The sequence below is a fragment of the Delphinapterus leucas genome, chromosome 3 (assembly GCF_059928025.1).
Source record: "Delphinapterus leucas isolate spDelLeu-1000000601 "Yukka" chromosome 3, BTC_Dleu_Yukka2, whole genome shotgun sequence".
NCBI lineage: Eukaryota > Metazoa > Chordata > Mammalia > Artiodactyla > Monodontidae > Delphinapterus > Delphinapterus leucas.
Genome location: NC_143131.1, coordinates 147,266,497 through 147,288,140, shown reverse-complemented (window position 1 = coordinate 147,288,140; position 21,644 = coordinate 147,266,497). Strand labels below are relative to the sequence as shown.

The 21,644-nt window shown below is 51.6% G+C and overlaps 1 protein-coding gene across 1 annotated transcript in view; it reads right to left on the bottom strand.

The window, feature by feature from the left end:
• ERGIC1 (endoplasmic reticulum-golgi intermediate compartment 1) overlaps positions 1-21,644 on the bottom strand; it is a 106,125-nt gene that overhangs the window by 40,548 nt on the left and 43,933 nt on the right. Inside the window, 2 exon segments of the mRNA XM_022595101.3 lie at positions 7,483-7,555; positions 14,548-14,609. Of these exon segments, the coding sequence (XP_022450809.2) occupies positions 7,483-7,555; positions 14,548-14,609 (135 nt within the window).

Here is a 21,644-nt window from a genome sequence, read left to right as displayed (position 1 = left end):
AGTCCTAACCACTGGACCACCAGGGAATTCCGCTGATCCCCATTTTAGAACCAGGAAACTGAGGCTCAGAGAAGGTGAGTTCCATCCCCAAGGTCACACAGCAAGAGCTGGCCAAGATGGAGCCCCAGCTCAGGTCTGCCTTCCACCAGGCTCTCCAGGGCTCATGCTGCCTCCCCTCCCTCTCGTCCTCAGCATCCGGGGTCAAAGGAGAAATTGAGCGGGGCCCTTGTCCTCTGAGGCCACAGGGTGTGAGAGAGGAGACAGGGGCCTGGGCTTGGCAGGCTCATAGCGTTGGCCCACGTCAGAGATCAGGAAGAACAAATGAGCCAGCGGCAGAAGAGCTCTGGGGACCACAGGAGGTTATGCTGGAGGAAAATCAACTTCTTCAAGGCCAAATGGTCTTTCTTAAGCCTTCAGTGCCCAATTTCTACCCCTGCCTTAATTCGCAGCTCTGTAGGGTTGCTGACTAATGAGATCACTGAGTGACTAACAGAACAACACGGAGGGAGCGCCCCCAGCTTCCCTTCCCAGCTGAGTGAGACTCTTCCTTGAAGCTACTCACCTTTCCTACCTGGGAGGCTGGGCCCTTGCACATCACTGAGGGATTGTGGGATGATGTCATCCCCTGGCAATCCTCTGGAGGTGACCTCAACACAGAGCGAGGTGAATCCCAGGTGTGGCACCAAGGTGAGCTCACCCTCGAGGCCCCAGGAGGCCTCTCCCAGCCCACGGAGCCCAGGCTCCCAGGGGCTGAAGTGCCGCCCCAGACAAAGGGGCCGAAGTGCTGGGGAGGAGATGGAAAACTCACCGGCCTGCAGAGCTTGGGGCCAGTCTGGTTACGTAAGGCCAGGACTGGCTGCTCCCAGGCACCTTCCGTAAGGGCTCCGGGCCGCAGGATCAACACGGTTCAATCACCTGTGCCGCCTGCCCAGTGAGGTCGATACAGCCGCCTTCCACGTCCAAGGAAAATGTTCCAGGGCCCCTGGGCTCCTGCCACCCCATGCCAGCGCTGCAGGCCTGCCCTCAGCACCACTCGCAGGTGCCTGCCAAGGCTAGTTAACGTTATTGGCTGAACTGATTTTAAAAGGCAAACAGAGGCTAGAAATCAGCCCACCTGGAGGGAAAATCAATGCTTTTTGTGGATTCACCACTGCTGTTTGGGGGCTCTTGTGGGCCTGACTCCTCCCGTCACCAGCATGGGTGATGAGAGCCCGTGGGGCAGTGGCAGACAGATGTGGGCTCACCGCCTGGCTCTGCCACTTGGAAGCTGGGGGACCTGGGACTAGTTGCTTCCCCTCTCTGAGCCTCGATTTCCTCAACTGTCAAACTGGGAAAGCTTTCTATGAAGTCTGAAGATAGGCAAGATCAATCTATGGTAATAAAAGTCAGGACAGTGGTGGTGGCGGTGGTGGTTCCTGACTGGGAGGGGGCTCCAGGGAACCTCTCAGGAGGTGGAGACATGTTGTCTTGATGGGGCGATGGTGACACGGGTGGGAACACAGGCAAGCATTCATCAAGCCTCACCTTTAACATTCGTGCACTTTGACGTTTGTACATTATACACATACCTCACGAGAAAGAAGGAAAGGATAAAAGGAAAGAGGGGAGGAAGAAAAGGAGAAAAAGAGGGATAATGGTTCTAGCTACTTCACAGGCCTGTGTGAGGAGTCGCAGTAAAGCTGCAGGCTGTCCCGGGGCCAGGGGTGTGCGTGTTATCATCTGTGTCTGAGGGCCTAGCACAGAGCACAGGCCCCTCTGGGCAAAGAGAATAAGGCGGCGTGTTGGATTTCCATGCTCTCAGGGTTCAAATCCTAGCTCTGCTACCCACTGGCTGGCTGACCTTCTACAAGGGGCTTTGCCTTCTTCACCAGCCTCAATTTCCCCAGATGTGAAATAGGGACAACCATAGACATAATCTTAGAAAACAGTATGTGCCCAATGAATGTTCACTACTTTTATTGTTATTATTAATATCACAATGTTTACCGAGTTGATAATCACAGGCACAGCGACAGGATCCACTTCACAGCACTGTGGTGAGGATGAAACATGTGTGCAAGGCCCCTGGTATATTCTAAGGCCCACACAAAAGCTTGCCTTGCTTATAACTAATCCAAGATGTCCCGGTTCTGAGCACCCAGCCGGTGCCAGGCACTGTGCTGGGGCCTTTCACATATATCGGTACTATCTCATTTAAACAGCAAGCCAGCGTTCAATAGGAGTTACTGTTCTCTTTTCACAAGGATGAAACTGGGCTCAGAGGAAGGAAGATAAAAGATTGACCAAGATCACACAGCCAGGAAGAGGCAGAGGCAGGATTGGACGCTGGAGCCACTGATGCCCAGAACCATGCTTTTTCCACCACATTCCACTGGGTGGGGCAGGATCAATGAAAGACCGAGAGGCAGGTGGCCCCCAAGCAGACCTGCGATGCAGGGGCCACCATCTTTCTGATAATCTGCATATGCCCACCCCACACCACCCATGGCCCAAGTACCTACAGGACAGGAGGTGCTAAGGGTTCCACTCCCTTTGTGTCCCCCTCAAGCCTCCCTCTGTCATCTCTACCCACCACACCTCAGGAGCTGCAGCATCCGCCTCCTTCCCACCCGCAGCTCTGCCCCGGACGAGGGCTCCCTGAGCGGCAGCAGAGAGCTCGTGCTCACAACCTCTGTTCGGGGCGGGGGGCGGGGGCACATTCCAGGTGGGGGACGCCAGACTGCGTCGGACTGCATGGGGGTCAGTAAGCAGTGGCCATGTAGGGAGAGAGGAAGAAAGGGACCAGGGAGGTTTGGGTGGGGGGAGAGTAGGTGGAATGTAACAGAGGGCCTTGAAATTCTAGGCTGAGGCGTGAGTCCAATGACATCTACAGAAAACAATTTTATTTGCTTTTAGAAGAGCACTTGAATACTTCAGATTCCTGCCCAAAGTCGCTGACCTCCATGCTTAATAATTTGATCTAATGGAAACTTACCCGGCAGTGTGGCTCGCAGTAAAGGGCTTGGGGTGGGAGTGGGAGGGGAGGGATGAGGTTATGCAAGCAAGCTCTCCGGGACCTTGAGTTTTAAATCCGGACCGTTCCAGGTGTAAGTTAGTGTACCTATTACCTACCAGGCAGATGTCCCCAAAGCATCTCTTTGCAGCCGCCTAGTCCTGCCCCCACCCCTTTCTCCAAAGCCATCACCCTGGGACCCTCAGCCCCTCTGCCTTGGGTCATTGCCCAGCCCCCTCACCAGGCCTTGGACTCCAGGGTCACCCCGCCCCAAACCCATCTTTGCAAGAGGTGATCTTCCCGAGGCACGAACCCCATCCCATCACTCGATGCTCAGAAGCCTTCAGGCCTCCCATTGCTCTCCCATGTGATGACCGTGGCTCCCTACCCGGCCCTGGCTCACAATCCAGGCCTCAGAGTGGGTGAGCTGGGCTCCTAGGGAGCCATCGAGCTCCTCCTCCTGGCTAAGTTACTGGCCTACCCACTCTGGGCCTCCTACCAGAGCGTGTGAGGACACAGTTCAAGGCAACGTTCAAGTTCCAACTCGGTGGGCAATGGCTTCCCGCCTGTGAGGCCACCTCCCCCCGGAAGGGCGCATCCAAGTCTCCCAGTGAACTATTCTGACCGAAAAGCAGCAGCTGCCATGTCCGCGGGGCTCCAGAATGCTCTGGGCAGAAAAGGACGGGCTATGGGGGTCTGGGTACCAATGCTAGGCTTTGGTATCACACAGGCCTGGGTGTTTCTGTTTTTTTTTTTTTCCCTCCTGGCCACTCCCCACAGCATGTGGGATCTTAGTTCCCTGACCAGGGATCGAACCTGTGCCCCATGCAGTGGAAGTGCAGTGTCCTAACCACTGGACCACCAGGGAAGCCCCAGGCCTGGGTTTGACTCTCGCTCTAACCACTTACTAACTGCACTGTGGTTTTAGCTTCCTGGTGCCTCAGTTTCCCCAGCTATAAAGTGAGACTAATGTCAGCAGCAGTACTTGGCTCAAGGGGTTTTGTGACCTTTAAGTAAGATGAGCATTGTAAAGCGCTAGCTTAGGTGGCTGGCATGGGGTTGCCTATTACAAATCACAACTGAAAAGTCTGAGTTGTATTAAGCTAGAAATGATCGATGGAGAGTTCCGGTTACTACATTTTCTTATTATAAATCCCCATCATGCTAATAATTAAGAGCAGCCAGAGCCTGGGGAGTCACAGACTGGAATGTTCTGTGGCCACATTCTCTGAGGAGCAGGATGCCGCTCCCTTACAAACACAGAGCCTCAGAGCACCCTGGGGGGCCACTTTCCCAAGTATAATTAATGTCCAGGTTGAAGTCCCATCACCCAAACAGGTTTCCCTCCCCGTCGGGCCGGGCCAGAATAGCCTCTTATGTCACTGATAACCACAGGCCAGCGTTAGAGCAATGCTGATCCAACCAGAGGTGACCTCATTTCCTTGGGTTACAATCTCACGGCGGGGGTGGGGAGGCCAACCCACGGTGGTCACAAAACTGCCAGGGACGGCCAGCCACCCAGAAAAGGAAAAGAATTGTGACCTGCGGTCCTTCCCGGATCAGCAGGGCTTCCCGGGGGTCGGAGAAGCTTCTGACAGAGGAAGGACCCCAAGGTGCAATCCTCTGTCCTCTGGATTTTCCTGTGGAGCCCTCGCCCGCGAGGACGCCCTTTGGGCAACTCTTGCACCTTGGTCACAAGGCCGCAGAGAGAAAGGAGGCATTAGGGTCACCGCATCATCATGGATGGAGCCTCTGGCCCGGACAGGTCTCTCTTCTCACCCCCACTGCTCTGCCTCTCCCCAGCCCTCTCACTGCCAGTGGGGAAGTGCTTATTAGCCCAGGGCCAGACACAAGGCAAACACTGAATGAATGGCCCCTCTTCCTCTCCGGGGGTGTGGTGGGACCAGCATGTTCAGAATGCCCCCAGGAGCCAGGAAGTCCTGGAGAGGGAAAGGGGACAGAGCAGTGGGAACACACTGTGCTCTTGAGAAAGAAGTGAGTCCTGCCCTGGTAAACGGAGTGAGCTGTCCCGGCTTGCTCAAGTGCCTTGCACACAGCAGTGGGGTGTGTTGCAGTCACAAGAGTGGCTGCTGCAGTCACCTCCTGTTGTAGTCACCTCCGGCTGCAGTCACCAGCTCTGACGTCCAAATTCACCTGTCGGGGTGCTGCCTCGGCCCCCTGCCTCACTATTGGCTAAGCTGACGATCGGCCGAATGAACTGCCTCTCAGGATGTCAGCGGGAGGTGAGCGAGGCCCCTTCTTAACTCAAGGCGGGAGACAAAGAAACTAACACTCACAGAGTACGCATTACACGACAGGTGCTGAGTGGCCTTACAACCTTTTTCCCGTTAGGCAGGGAAGAAATATGAAATGAATAAATGCCTGAAGGGATATGGATCTTAAAGTATGTTAAGTGCCTTTGAAGGTAAATAATCTTGTTAAAGCCTCACAAAATATCCCATACCTTCTCTATCTCCTATCCTGCTTTGTTTTTCTTCCGAGCCCTTATCACTAATTGATACATTCCGTTGTGTTTGCTGGTGGACCATCTGTGTCCACCGCCTGCATTTTTGGCTTCTCTGAGCATGGAGTCACATGGTAGTGAATCGGACAGACCTGATGCCTGACCTCTGAGGGCTCAGGACCAAGGATGATCGCCATTAATCCATGGCAGTGTACAGAGCCTGGCCTGACTCGGGTCCACCTGCTCCATATTCTCCTCTCCCTGCCTGCCTCCTTTGCTCTAGACACACCAGCTCTCTGTCTTCACATACACCGGGTAATTCCTGCCTTAGGGCCTTTCCACTTGCTCGTGTCCCTGCCTGGAATAGGTAAAGCCTTGCACCTGGCACCTGGGATACGGTCAGGGCTCCCTCCTTGTTGCCGTCACCTGGGTACCGCTTCTCACCTGGCTCAGAACATGAGAGGCCTGCACAGGAGCCCCCCTCCCAGGGAATGGGGCGTGACCTGGAGAGACCAGCAGGTGCCCGGCACACAGTAGGTCCTTCATAATGCCAGCAGGTCTCAATTTCTGGCTGCTCTCCCTGCTTCCACCTCCAAATAATGATGGGATGACCCGTGAAATATCCAGTGGCCCAAATGTGCACACTTGACTGGGACAGAGTCCAGGGGGAACAAAGTTCCTTGTCTGACCCCTGCCTGGTCAAGGAGTTATGTCTTGGGAGGCAAACAAGCTTCCCCAGACCTGGAAGGAAGCCTTGCCTCTGATGTACCCTCTCTTGTTTGGCCAGAAATACTGGGACCCAGAGAGGTTTGGCAACTTGCCACCTGTCACAGAGCAGGTGGTAACTGAGCAAGGACCTGGCCCTGGATCTCCCAAGGCCTTGTCCAGTGCTCTTTCCAACACTCCATGAGGCTCCTGGGGCTTTGGTGCCATCAGGGTTAAAAACAGGATCAGACAGACAGGGAAGACAAATTCTCCCACGTCAGAGGAAGGCGGAAGCTATATTCAGAAACGAGTTGGGGCGGGGGGGGGGGTGGGCAAGTCAGTGGACAAGTCCCCTCATCTCTCTGAGCCTCAGTTTCCTCATCTATAAAGAGGGGACAACTACCTCCCAGGGCTGTTTGAGGATTATGGCGGTAATGGTTACAGAGCAACAAGGACCATCTTGGGCTGAGCAGCTATGTTTTCAGTTTCCTATTGTCTTGTGGCTGACAGGGAGGCACAGGAAACTAAGAAATTCCATGAGTGCAAAAGAAAATTCCAGTGTTGGACAGGGGAGTGGGTGGCCAGAGCCCAGCCCCGTGATGACTTTCTGGGTTATGAACGTGGAAATGCAGAGGCTTGGAAGCCAGAGGTGAAGGCAGGAAGCTTCTGGGTCTAATTCATCTCAGAGGGGCATCTAATGAGGCTGTGGCTGAATAATTCCAATGGCATTCGGTGTTACACAGGCCCCAGAGCATTTACTAGGTTATCTGAACAACAGATGATTCTAGGAACTGGGGATGGATTCACAGTGCGTCAACCCGCTGCCAGGAAGCCCATGCTGACTCCTCACCCAGTGTGGGCCTAGAACAGGGAAGGGGGCTTGGTTGAGGGGGGCCAGGCTCCGATGTCAGAACTCCGCCCCCTCCACCGCCTCGGGTAGAAAGCTGCCCCCATTTTTCTCTAACTTCTTCCAGCTTTAACATCAAACGACCCTGGGATGACTCAGAGGGAAAAACGCTCACTGGACAAACACAGGGACGGCAAACATCAGCAAATGATTTCTGTTCATCTGCGGACCCGGGAGGTGCCTCCCTGACCCCAGAAGGGAACCAGAGTTTTCTCTTCAGCTTTAACAAAGCAACGTTGGTTTCCGCTCTGGCTTTAAAACCCTTTTAAGAAACAGAGGAGTGACGGATGCCACAGGCTTGGAAACAGGAGGTAGAAGGTTCGGAGGTTTGTCTCCTTTGTTAAGCCCCTCTCTCTTCCCATCTGGGGTCCCCAGAAGCTCTGGAATGCCTCACCAGTGGGCGATGTAACTTACATTTCTGTCGTTATGAATCCGGTGAGCTCCGAGAGGAAAAGGAAGAGGATGAAGAAGCAGCAGCAGATAGAGACTGGAAGAAACAACACAGACACCCAGTTAAGGGTGGTGGGCAATGATGGAGGGAATCCAGCCCCCGGACCCTGCCCTCAGAGAAAAGTTGCTTACAGGGTGGGGGACAGAGGCCCACAGACCCTCCCCAAAGCCCCTTCTTACTCTTGGCCTCAATGTGAAGCAGCCCCACTGTCAGAAAGGTAGACCGCCTTTGGAACTGATCTGACCCTCCCGTGTGGACCTCCCCAGCCCCCCATGCCCGCAAATAGGCAGATCCTCCGAGGGGCCAGCCCGCCTTCCCTCCGTAACAGCATTCTCAGGCAGAAGTCAGTCAGAAAGTAAGGGCTGCAAATCGGTGGCCCACAGATGTGTTCTGTTTGAGAGAGCAGAATGGAGCTCCAGGGTCGGCCCACATCACCTGGATTTCTCTCGCCTGCCTGGCCCTTGATGAGATTGGATTTTGTGACCCTGGACTCGCTCCTTGGGGCAGGACATAACAAGTGCCCCAGGGGCTGGCCCTCAACTCACCTCCAGATACTCCCCCTACATCTAACCATCCAGCGACCTCGAGCCACGTGCTGTTCCCTAAATATGCTATGGTTCCTCTGTCTGGAATGTCCTTCCCCATCTTCCCTCCTCTTCCTTGGTCATCCTCTCTGCCTGGTGAACTCCTACTCACCCTCACAGGCTGAGGTCCAACTCAAATGTCCCTTCTGGTGAGAAGCTCCCCCAACCCTCAGAGGTTGAGCTGGTCACTCTTTCCTCTGTGTTCCCAGCCTCTATCTGAACACCTTCCAAATGTGATCTGTGGCTCTCTCCCTTTCACTAGACTGATAGATACCCTGGAAGGCAAAAACTCCACAGCTCCAGTGCCTGGCCTCCACAGGAGGCAATAATAGGTTTCGTGTAAGGCAGGGAGCCAGCCCCCAGAATACAGAATAAGGGCTGAGTGTGCCTGACCTGGGTTCATCATAGAAGCGTGTCGTGGGCAATGGCTCACACAGTGTGGTGTGTCCCTGGGTAAATTAAATTAACCTCTCTCTGCCTCAGTTTCCGCATCTGTAAAATGGCACCAGTAGCAGCACTTGCCTTATGGGGCTGCTTGAGAATTTCCACAACACAGAAACTGGACTTGAAATAGTGCCTGGCAGGTAATAATGGCTCAAGCATTAGCTCATTATTAGGATTTTCATCAGGGAGACTCTGGAGGGTGTGGTGATTTGGGGAAGGTGATTTGGCAAGTGGGTTGACCCTCAGTTTCCCACAAAGAAAAGTTCCCGGTACCACCTGCTGATTCGGCCACATTCTTGACAGTCTGTACCTGGTTGGCTGAGCCATCCTGACTGATGCTGAAACCAGGTTATTTGTCATTATCACCATCATTATTATCGTCATCATCTATCTACGGCAGAATGTACAGTCCAAGACACATCCTGGGCTCCCCTGGTGGCAGAGTGGTTAAGAATCCGCCTGCCAACACAGGGGACACGGGTTCGAGCCCTGGTCCGGGAAGATCCCACATGCTGTGGAGCAACTAAGCCCGTGCGCCACAACTACTGAAGCCCGTGCGCCTAGAGCCCGTGCTCCGCAACAAGAGAAGCCACCGCAGTGAGAAGCCCGCGCACCACAACGAAGAGTAGCCCCCGCGCGCTGCAACTAGAGAAAGCCCGTGTGCAGCAACGAAGACCCAACTCGGCCAAAAATAAATAAATAAAATAAATAAATTTATTTAAAAAAAAAAGATACATTCAGAGGCAAGAAGGCAGAGAACAAGTGTTTGTGGGGCACCTGCTACATGCCCTGCTGTGGGAGTGTTAACAGATGCCTGTCACTGCACACTCCCATGTGAAAGAGGGTATGAGCCCGTGTGGAGGGTGTAAAAACGGAGGCTCAGAGTGAGGAAGAGACTGGCCCAAGGACACACTGGGTGGCAGGTGGGGGGTGGGGGTGGGGGTGAGGAGGGCTGGAACCTGAGCGGTCTAGAGCCAATGCCCTAAGAAAAGGAACCCCGAGACTCCAAGTGAAGGGCGAGGCAGGGACATCCCCAGAGTCCCCACCAAGCCTCCAAAACCACACCCAGACATGGGGCATACTAGAATGACTCCCCAGTTCTTCCGAACTTTGAAAAAGCTGTACAGGACAGAGTTTAAGGGTTTTACTTTCTCTTGGAAGAAGTAATACATGCAAGTGATAAGAAAAATCATCAAGCTGTATAAAAAGGCAAACTGTGTGAGTCTCTTTCTAACTCCCGACCCACAGCCCCCTGCCCAGAGGTACCACCCCTACAGCCTGTGTCGTGACACGGGCATACGAGTTTTTCCTCTAATCAAACAGCATAATGTACACATGCTTTCTCTCTTTTTTTTAAATTAAATTCAATTTATTTTTTTTGCCTATGTTGGGTCTTCGTGGCTGCACAGGGGCTTCTCATTGCAGTGGCTTCTCTTGTTGTGGAGCATGGGCTCTAGGCGCATGGGCTTCAGCAGTTGCAGCACGTGGGCTCAGTAGTTGTGGCACGTGGGCTCTAGGGCACACGAGCTTCGGTAGTTGTGGCTCACGGGCTCCGCAGTTGTGGCTCGTGGGCTCTAGAGCGCAGGCTCAGTACTTGTGGCGCACGGGCTTAGTTGCTCCGCGGCAATGTGGGATCTTCCGGGACCAGGGATCGAACCCACGTCCCCTGCGTTGGTAGGCGGATTCTTAACCACTGTGCCACTAGGGAAGTCCCTGTAAACATGCTTTCAACCGTGCTTTGCTCACTCAGCAATCTATGTCTAAGCAGGTCCCACATCAGTTTATACAGAGTGGCCATGTGGCTTGTTTGTTTTCATGGCATAGAAGTTAATTTCAAATGTCTTCTCCAGCTGCTGAACAAATCCACTGCAGAAGACCAGCTGGCAATCCAAATTTCCCAGGCTCACATCCTTCCCCTTCTCACCTGCAAACTGCAGCTGTGATGCCTCCTGATAAAGAATCCTGCCAGGTGGGCAAAGCACCCTTCTCACTTGAAATCTCACACCTTTTATGACCCACGTTTCAGAGCCATTTTCGCCCTTCCCACCCCACCTTCAAGCCCCAGCAACCCACAGGTTGCTGTAATGATGAACAGGCCCAAACTCGGGAGGTGTTTTTGAAGGTCAATGATGACTTAGGCCAGTCCAGGTTTTCTAGCTGCCTTCCTTTCTCCAAGCCTGCAAACGGGCCCCAAACTTCTGACTCTATGCAGATCAGAGGTGGGGGTATAGGGATGGGAAGGCCTCTTTCTGAAACCTGCGTGTGTTGTCCCAGGCTTGGACCTAGCAGCTGGATAAGTGCGGAGTCTGCTCAGCTGAATCCGAGTGTCCAGCAGCCCATGCTGTGTGTCTGCTTCCCCTACCTTGTCCCCAGACTGGAAAGACAGAGACAATGTCTCAGCACCCCTGGGGCCTCAGGGTCTAGCGTAGTGCCTGGCTCAGAGAAGGTATGAAACAAATATTTGTTGAGTGAGTGAATGAATGAATAAAAAACATGAAGGCAGGTAGGAAGTATTTCCACCAGAAAAGCCTTCTGATACTGTAGAGTTTTTCAATCCATGTTTGGGCAAGATGCTCAGGCTCTGTGACTCCAGACTTCTTCTGAAACTGACTCAGGCACTGGACAGTAGGAATGTGACACCAGGAGGATGCTCGCTAGTGGGAGATCCGGTGCAGCCAGCAAAGGGGGCAGCGGACCCAAGACCCAGACACCAGCAAGTGAAGCAATCTGTGTAAGGCCACATAAGCACTTCAGTGGAGAAGGCAAAATTCAAACCTCGACTTGTAAGTCTCCAGTGCCCTTGCTGGTTCCTTCAGTTATTAATAGCACTTGCCGTGACGTCATGAAATGGTGTGTTTCTGTATCTGCCTGCCTGCTCAGCCATGTACTCTTCAAGGACAAAGACTGAAGCCCATTCATCAATTTGGTCCCAGGACATGGCACACGGCCTGGCCCTAGACCTGGCTGATAAATATTTGTTCACTAAATGGTAGCTAAGGGCTGGCTTCCCGTGCTCACGCCTTTCCTCTTGTGCAAGGGAACTTGCCCTCTCACACACTGTGCTTGAGACTGCAAGTCAAACCACGTCCCCGGAGGGCCACTTGGCAGTACCTTCTACATTTCACAATGCACATGCCCTTTGACCCGGTAATTCCTCTTCTAGGAAAGTTACCTTACAGAAATAACCATACAAGGATACAAAAACATATGGACAAGGATGTCTATAACAGCAATAAGCTGGAATCAGAACGCCCATCCTCAGGAGGCTGGTTACATAAACCGCGGGTCGGCCAGATAATGGAAAGAAGCACATGGTGGCCGTTTACGTGCTGGTATGAAAGGTGTGCAGGATGTGTCAGTTAAAAAAGGGCAGGGAAGGACGGTGTGCCCAGTACGCTCCTGTCTGTGCTTAAAATGACGACACAGGTATTTCAAAGACTGAATATGTTTTTTTAAAAATTATAGAGGGATACAGACCTGACTGTTAAACATACTCGATAAGGGAGAGAACTGCAGAGCCTGCAAAGAAGTGGCCTGAGCTGTTGGTGGTAGGAAGGGGACAGGAAGCCTCATTGGAATTTTTGTGACCAGGTTCATCAACTAATTGAACGGGTAGATGAACAAGCCCTCTTCCTCTTATGTACCCCGAGTACCTTTTCCGTGGGGATCAATGCACAAAGTGTCACAGCTACTGCGGTCACAGACCCTCACGGGCTGTGGGCTCCAAGAGGACAGTGATAAGAAGAGGTGCACGGTCCAGCACTGAGAGTTTGGCACATACCCCATACTTGACAGGCGTGATCACACTTAACCCCCAGATCAGAAAACTGAGTCTCAGAAAGGTGAAGTGACTTGCTCAGGGTCACCCAGCTGCTAAATGGGAGAATGAACCCAGCTCGGCCAGATCTGAAGCGAGCAGGACACGAATCCTGCTGCCTGGCTGCTCTGTTCTCTTCTCCGGGGATGTGGACAGCCAGACTCAAGAAGGCATCTGCAGCTTGGACGACCTAAGCTAGAGGCAGAGCCAGCTGGGGTGCAGGGATCCCCAAGGTCATCCCCTGACCTGATAATAGCCGGCCCTGGGAAGCAGCGGTGGACTCCAAAATGACTGCCCGGCCCCAGGGCCCCGCTCAGGGGACAGTCCACGGGGAGGGTCCCTCTCCCACACCAAGCACTGGAGAGGCCCACCTCTTGCAAGCTGTGAAACTTCAGACAAGTCACTTCACCTCTCTGAGTCCATTTTCTCATCTGGAAAACGTGGGTAGAGCCTTCCTGCTTGCAAAGTGCTTGCGGTTTGTTTTTATATCTTTTAAAATAAACTTTATTGTGGAATAATAATAGACGCAAAGATAGTACAGAGAGTTCCCATCCGCCCTTCGCCCAGCTTCCCCTTATGTTAACATCTTACATAACCCTGGTATGTTTGTCAAGATGAAGAAATTAACATTGTCCAATACTGTTAACTATGCTACAGACTTATTAGATCACTCATTTCTCCGCCAGTGCCTGTTTTCTGTTCCGGGACCAGACCTGGTATCCCATTTTACATTTAGTCATCGTGTCCTTAGTCTCGAAACTGTGACGGTTCCTCAGTCTTTTCTTGGTTTTCAAGACCTTGCCACTTTCAAAGAGTCTTGGCCAGGTGTCCTGTAGAGGGTCTCCCAGGCTGGGGCTGTCTGCTGCTTTCCCATGATTAGACTGGGTTGTGGTTTTGGGGGAAGATCCCACGGAGGTGAGGTGCCCTTCCCATCAAATCCCGTGGCAGGCAGCGGGCACGTGACAGCTACGTCAACCTCTTCCTCACCGGTTGATGCTAACCTTTGTCACTCGGTGACGGGGCAGGCTCTGGATGCCTCCACCATAGTTACTACTTCCTTTCCATTCTCTCCTCTTTCATAGTGAGTCACTGGCTCACACTCCAGGAGAGGAGAGTTGAGCTGTACCTCTCAGAGGGGGATATATTCATAAATATTATTTGGAATTCCTCTATAAGGAAGGTTCAACCCTTCCTTCCCATTTATTTAGATCAGTATATGAACTCCTGGACCTTTTTCTTAATTCTTTGGGTAACAAGCCAATAATGCCATTATTTATTGTGCTACTCAGATTGCCCTGTGTTGGTCTTTGCCCTCTTTCAGGCTGGCTCCTGTGGCCTGCTGACACACCTCCACCCCTTGCTTTTCCTCCGGGCATTTTTTTGCTTTCTGGCACAAGGTGTCCCAGGCTTATTTTGTACACTTCCTGTCCCAGCCCTGCAATCAGTCATTTCTCCCAGGAGCCCTGGGTCCTTTTAAGTAGAAGACTGGCATTCAGAAACCAAAATCTGAGTGAGAGGATTATTTTTTTAAATGGATAGAAACATCCTTATGTTAAAAACTCAAATAGTCTAAAAGGTGTGAAGAGAAAAGTCAGTCTCCCTCCAACCCATGAGCCCCCGTTTCCCCTCCCAAGGACAGCTACTCTTTTTTTTTTTTTTTTAAATTTATTTTTGGCTTCGTTGCTGACGTGGGCTTTCTCTAGTTGCGGCGAGCGGGGGCTATCCTCCGTTGCGGTGCGTGGGCTTCTCATTGCGGTGGCTTCTTTTGTTGCAGAGCACGGGCTCTTGGCACACGGGCTTCAGTAGTTGTGGCGCACGGGCTTAGTTGCTCCGCAGCATGTGGGATCTTCCCAGACCAGGGATCAAACCCGTGTCCCCTGCGCTGGCAGGCGGATTCTTAACCACTGCGCCACCAGGGAAGTCCCTGGGGCAGCTACTCTTGATGATTGATTTCTGGTGTCTCCTTTTAGAAACAGGTGATGCTATACCTTACAGCGTTACAGTGAGGACAGAGAAGAGCTGAGGGACTAGAGGCAGGGCCCAGCAAGATGCCCATCATTTCTTCCCTCCTCCTGTCTCTCTGTCTTCCCTCCCTGGCCCAGCATTGCTGCAGAGGGCGGGCAGGCACAGGTACGGAGAGTGGGGAGAGGGTCGGGAGCAACGGAGAGAAGGAGGCTACTCACTAATGGCCCCGGTGTACGTCGGCTGTGTGAGGTCCTTGGGCACCTTCCTGTAGATGTCAAACCTGTGGAGAGCAAAGGGGACGGGGTGAGGTGGGCGCAAAGGGCAGGTGTCAGGCAGCGGGGGAAATGGTGCTGGCTGGTGTGCCCAGCAGCCGCCATTCTTCCCCGAACCATTTCCTCCAAGAGGCCTGAAGGACGTCCCCCGCCCCCCATGGGATCCTGGCTCCCACACCTCCTTTGTCGCACTGCCTCACTACTTATTACCCCCTGAGACAGATGGCCTGGACCCCTCATCTGATTCTGGTTCTTGGTTGGTCTTGCCCCTAAGAGAATGTAAGCTCCATGAGGGCAGGGACCTTGTTAAGTGTTGTGCCCTGCCGTGTCCCCAGACCCTTGCTTGGGCCTGGGGCACAAGAGGCCCCTAGTAAGCACTGGGGGAATGAACTGAACCTGGGCGTTGGCTTTGTCTGACGCTGAAGGGAATGGGCAAGCGCAGTCTTTCCTGAGTTCTCTGACGGCGCTGCATTCTTGCCTGGCGTCACCTCTCCGCCCCCTCTTCCATTTCCTGTCTCTACCTCCTCTTGTTTCCACTCCCCCCTTCCCCAGCTTCTGCAGCCTTCTTCTTGGAGATTCTCCTGAACTCCAAGGCGGCAGGTTAACAGAAAATCCTGCCTGGGGCTGACATCGGCTCGTGACAGCCCTGGCTCCAGCTCACGTGGGTTTCTGCCCAGACACAGAGCAGAGGCCTTTTTTTCATATGGATCCCACCACAGCAGACTGGTGGGGTGGTGGTGGAAGAACTGAGGGCTTTGGAGTCAGGCAGACGCGGGTGTAATTCTGGCCAGTTGTTTTAAGGGGTAAGGCCCCTAGAATCAGACTGCCCTGGGTTCAAATCTTGGCTGGTCTTCTTCCTTGCTGTGTGATGTCAGGCAAACGACGTCACCTCTCTGAGCCTCAGTTTCCTTTTCTGTACTACTACGAGACCCCGCCAGGCCCCTGAGTAGGGGAAAGAAACGTCAGCGGAGGAGCTGACACAGAGCGTTCCCAGGCACTTGGCTTCTTCCCCTTCACTTGATGAGCAAGCAGCTCTAAGTCCACAGCCCTTTCCCAGCTCTCTGGTGAAGAGGCTGGCAGCTCCGCCCTCCAGGGGTGATGGGCTGGCGGATGGCTCCTCTTGGGTGATTGGGAAACAAGGTTAGTGCCGTGCTAACCCCAATGCAATGACATGGAAATCTTGCATAAGATCTGATACTTGACTCCTGTTGCGTTCACTCTAATTACACGTGAAAGGTGCTTGGTTCCTCAAGACCTCAGAGGAGAAAACGTTCCTACAGGCTGCAGAGCTAAAAGGTCTCACTTTCTCTCCCACCTGCTCAGCCACCAGTCTCCTGTGCTTAGGGCCCGAAGGGCACTAAGAACTGGGGCTGGGAGTGTGGTCAGGAGGGGTGGGGGCCTCATGTGACTCAACTATCCATACCTACTCACCTCCCTTATTCTGAAAATGCTGCCCACTTTACCTGTGGGAGGCATATTAGAGGAGACAGTATGTACTGGAGAGTTAGCCTGCCTGGGCTTAAATGTGACCCCACCACTGTGTGACCTTGGAAGTGTCAGTGAACCTCTCTGTGCCTCAGTTCCTCTGTCTGCAAAATGGGGGCAACAACAGTAACCATCTCACTGCATAGGGATTAGAACCAAATGACTTGGTGCATATAAAGCACTTAGAACCATGCCTGGCACCCAAAAGTACTATATCAGTATTTGCTGTTACTATGATTAATGTTTATTCGGCTGACATTTATGAGCACCTACTATGTGCTAGCCCTCTTTTAGGTACTAGAGACATGGAGGTAAAATCAGTCCTCAGCTCTGTGTACCTGTAGTTTAGCAGCAAAGACAAAGAGGGGACCAAAAAGGAGAACGCGGTGGTGCCCCACCATGGGGTTTGCTGGAGGTGCCAGATGAACCTGGAAAGGGCACCTGGGGTCATCTTGAAGCTTCCAGAAAGAGCTGATGTCTGAGCAGGAGGATGGGAGAAAGGGTAGGTGCAGGCAGAGACTGGTCCAGGTAGTAGGAACAGCAAGAGCAGAGACGAAGAAGAGGATGGAGCCTGACATGCTGGAAGGCTAAGTTTACCTGCCTGTGGTGCTAGGACAGGAATGGAGGGAGTGGATGCTGGAGAGGCAAGGGGGGCTTACAAGCCAGCTTCCTGGTCCAGTTAATACCTGGTTACTACCCTGGGCCCACAGCCAGAAACTGGGCCTCATGGTTTAAAAAATATATGAGCCACCATTTCAAAACTGGGAGTTTTATGGGAAGTCAAAGGCTGTCCAGGGTAAGGAGCGGGGAGTGGCCTAGAGCAGAGTGTCTGAACCTGACAAGGGTGAGAGAGGGAGAGATGGGAGATGGTTGCATACAGGGGGGCTGATCAAATATATAAATACAGTGAGGATAATGGGGGCCGGGTGCCTCACTGTTAGGGAAGGGAGGTATACATAGAGAGAGAAGTAGAATAAACCCCATGGTGTTAGAGTGGAAATGAAGGTATTGCTGTGAATTCATGGTTTTCAGCATACACAAATAGAGAAACATCCCTGTGTGTGGACACATCACGTATACATTTATTTCCTAGCTCGTTCTATAGAGAGGGTGCAGGAACAGTGACAGCCAGACAGCAGTGAGCACATTTGGACCTCAAACCTTGGCTTCTAAATATCATTCTTTACTCAAAGGGATCAGCTCCTTGGAGAAATGGCTGATTCCAGGGCTGGGTAGGGAAAATGCAAGATGAGCTTGGAGTATCTTCTTATGTCAGAAAGCAAGAAAGAATGATGGGACGTATCAAAAGGACAAGAAGTCAGCTTAAAGGGGCTCCCACTGGCCAAAGAAGGGGCAATATAAGCATTAAAATCAACAATCACAGTAATAGATTATGAGCCGCTAGATAAAATAGGAAGCCAGAAATCTACACAGATGTAAATGAAGAAATAAGTAAATCAAGTCTGCTGAGGAATGGGATACTTCCATACCTTCTAAGCAGTCCCCCCCCCGCCCCCGCCAATCTTTATGAATCATAAAGGGAAAAAGGTAACTTTACAGAGGAGAAACTTGACAGACATCACCGTAATCGAGTGGCCAAAGGGAGTGTCGCCAGCAAGGAGACACATCATGTACCTCCTGATATGAAGTACTGGGGAGGGCACCCCGTCACTCCTGTGGGGAACTTGCTCAAGTGTACAACCTCGGATGAAGTATGAGAAAACATCAAACAAATCCCAACCGAGTGTCATGCTACGAAATGACTGGCCAGCGTTTGTCAAAAGTATCAAGGACACGAAGGCCAAGTAAAGACTAAGGAACTGTCAGAGACTGGAGGAGACTAAAGAAATGTGACCGCTAAACCCTGCAGGCTGTCCTGGATCAGAGAAAGGACATCAGTGGGACCACTGATGGGACTTGAATAAGATCTGTAGATTAGTTAATAGTACTGTAGAATGTTCTTTTCCTGGTTTTGAAAATGATTTGGTTATATAAGATGTTATATAATGTTATATAACGTTTAAGGAAGCCTGGGTAAAGGGCACATGGGAAGCCTTTGTACTCTTTTCGCAATTTTTTGGCGAGTCTTCACTTATTTCAAAATGAAAAGTTAAGATCTTTTTTTAACTTAATGAAAAAATTTTTTAAAGTTTAAGCGGGAGATTTCATGTAAAAATCCCACCCAGCTTGCTTTCTTTGTGTATGTTTGGTCCCTATAGGCATCAGAATTTGAGATGCTGGCTTAACAAATGTTGGCCAGGTGTGCTGGGTGTCAGGCAGAGCGTGTCTTTGTCAACAGAGGGAGGGGAGATGAAGGCTGAGCGAACAAAGGTCTAAGAGAGGAGGCGAGACTTGGACAAAACTATAGGAGGCAATGGCAATCAAAGAAGGTAGGTGCTCCGGAAAGAGTGAATGACGCAAACCAAAATCACTGCCATCCCACGTGGGGTGTGTTCCCACGTATATTTGTATTTAAGTCTCATCTCACAGTAACTCTGCCAGATACTGATATCGCATTTTTCCAGGAAGAAAACTAAGGCTCAGCCATAAGCAACTTGCTCAAAGTCAGCAAGTCAATTTAGCAGAGCTGGGATTCATACCCAAGTCTGGGTCCATAGGGCATTGTCCTTCCACTGCCCTGTACTTATGGGAATCAGTTTAGAGCTCATTTATTGGTAAACTGAAGTCTCAAGGTTTTGCTTATTTGCTTTTCTGAAGATGCTGCCCCAGAGCAGATGGGGCTCTCTTGGAAAACAGGCACCAGCGCAAAACACATTAATTCATTCAACAGGTATTTACTAAGTACCTACCAGCAGTGCTCTAGACGGTGGGAAAATGAAAGTGGTCAAGGTAGACATGGCCCCTGCCCTCATGAAACTGTTGGTCTAGCAATGCTGTGGGCTCCTCGAGAAGGGCCACCTAAACAGAAGGTTCTCTGATAATGATTCCATTCCCATGCCGCAAATCCAAGCTGGGGAGTGGTGGTAGGGTAAAGGGATAGCTGAAAAGGACCCTGGGTTCAGAGCTGACCACAAGCCAAGTGAGTCAGCAGTGAATGTCACTAAGAAAATGGGCCATCGGGAGGCTGGTGAGAACCCAGGCATGTGACAGATCAGGAAGTCAGCCATCGTCTCTGGCTCACATTAGTCAGCCCCTCACTGCGGTGATGTGGTGATGCGATTAGATGTGGCCACCCACTGTTAAGAGAATGTGGAGGAAAGGGTAAGGAGAAAGGGGGAGAGGGGAAAGGATGGTTAGTGTACATCTAGTGTGTGCTGGACTCATGCTAGGCCCTGGACCGACATGTTCTCATCTAATTCTCTCAGCCAACTTGTGAGTTGGGGATTGTTATCCCATTTTACAGATGAAGCTCAGAGGCTGCTGACTTGGCTAAGCTCTCACACCTATGAAGTGTCACAGCAGGGATCTGAATCCAGGCCTAATTTACATTCTTGTTGCTTTTCCCAACGATGTGGGGATAAACCAGGACCATTTGGGTGGAAAATACTTCTTAGGAAGAAAGATTAAAGAATTGGAATTGCTTGGCCTTAAATAGAGAAAGCTAAAGGATAGATTCTTTATGTTTGTCAAAAAATGCTCTTTCCCTGTCCTCCCCCTAGACTGTGAGTTTCTCACGGGAAGAACCTGGGCCTCCTTGCTGCCCAGCCCTGCCCAGTCCAGGCCCTTGGGGAACTGATCTGAACGAATGGGTCAATGGATGAACCTATACAAAGATAAGGTCCACTGGCTGGCCCCATAAACAAGATTAAGATGAAATGGATCGTGGGGAAGCCGAGTGATGGGTCCTCAGGGGTTCCTTGTACTGTATTTAGACATGTTCACTTACAAAAAAGGCAAAATGCACTTAAATGAAAGCAAGAAAACAATCAACTGGACTTAAGAAAGACTGAGCTAGATGCCAGAAGAATGGGAGCAGTGCCCAGGGCCAGGTGGACCATAGGTTTGTCACCTGTTGGAACAGGACCCAAATGCGGAGACCCCAGGGGACCTCCTGCCTTCACCACGCTCTGCTGTTGGGTCTAGAAGGCGTTCTGAGATCACTGTGTCCAACCCATTCATTTTACAGAAGAGAAAACAGAAGCCCCAAGAAGGAGTGACTCACCCAATTCAAGGTATAATTAAACACAGAGTATTTAAAACAAAAACAAGCCAATAAAAAGCTTGTGAAATCCTTGTTATCTCATGCTCTTGAAATGTCATATGCTACTGACTTTCAACCAGGTGCAATCTGGGCCCCCCAGGGGACGTTTGGCGATGTCTGGAGATATTTTTGGTTGTCACCCGGGGGAGTGGGTGGTACCCAGCAGGTAGAAAGCCAGGGAAGCTAATGCATCCTACAGTCCTACAAGGCACAGCCCCCTACAACAAAGGATACCAGCCCCAAATGTCCATGGCACTAAAGTTGAGAAACCCTGTTGTAGGCAGAGAAAACCTTCCCATGCGGGAAGCTCATTTTCCCACTGAGCCTATGCTCTCTACACAGAGACGCCTCCAGTTGCCTCTGCTCCGTCTGGGTGAAGTCATGGCCGTGGCCTTGATCGCCCCTGCGGTCTTTCCCTGTCCTTTTCCGCTCTGTGCCTGAGAAGGCACACTTGGAGAGACCTGGGCAAAGGAACCCCCAGGGAAGAAATAAAGTCCCCCTGAATTTGTGACTTCTTATAAAGGTGCAGTAAGTACGAGTGTCACCATCTGAATCAAAAAGGTGCTCGATCCGTGCCTCTAACTTCATTGTAACTCAGGATCAGACAAATTCCTTAGGATAAAATATATGTCAACATCAGAACTAGAAGTTGATGAGAGTATAGGATTTACTTAACAGAAATTCACTGTACAGGCCACATCTAAGCCTACAGAGCGAGGGACGGCTGCATAACCTCACCCAAAATAAACACGCATAAGTCTTCTCTTGCTCCCAAGCAAGGAAACTGCCCCTGGAAATCTCTAATGGATTTCTTCTGTAATTTCTTTTCATAGCAGAATGCCTCAACTCTTGCTATTTTAACTTTTGCTGCTTGGGACCTCACTTCTCCCCTGCTCTTGAAGACAAATCTCAGATCGCCCTGTGGTTCGCCATGTGTGGGCGGCCACCAGGCAGGCGCTCGTGATGTCACTGTTTCCACGGCCTAATGAAATTAGACGCCATTTAGGAGCAAGTCATTGGAAGTGGTGGGTCACTCATCCCAAAAATAGTCAGTGAGGCTTTAGTTGGTTCTTTGGTCACCCCTGCCCACCAGCCTGTCAGAGCCCTCGGTGTCAAGCCCAGGGAGTTGGGTGAAAAATGTGCTTGTTGGTTCACTTACTCATCTCTTCCACCTTACTGAGAACCACTGGTGTGTGTGCACATGCACGTGTGTTGAAGGGCACACAGAGGTTAACAAATGGACGCACCAGAGCCTAACGCGGCTGGGAGAGAACCGTGCAAGCACCAGTTCTAATCAGCCCCAGAATCACTCTCACCGCCCCCGAATCCTGTCCTTGACATTCAAACTACGACTGTGAGCTCACACACCACTCCTCCCTCTGTCAGAAGGATGGGG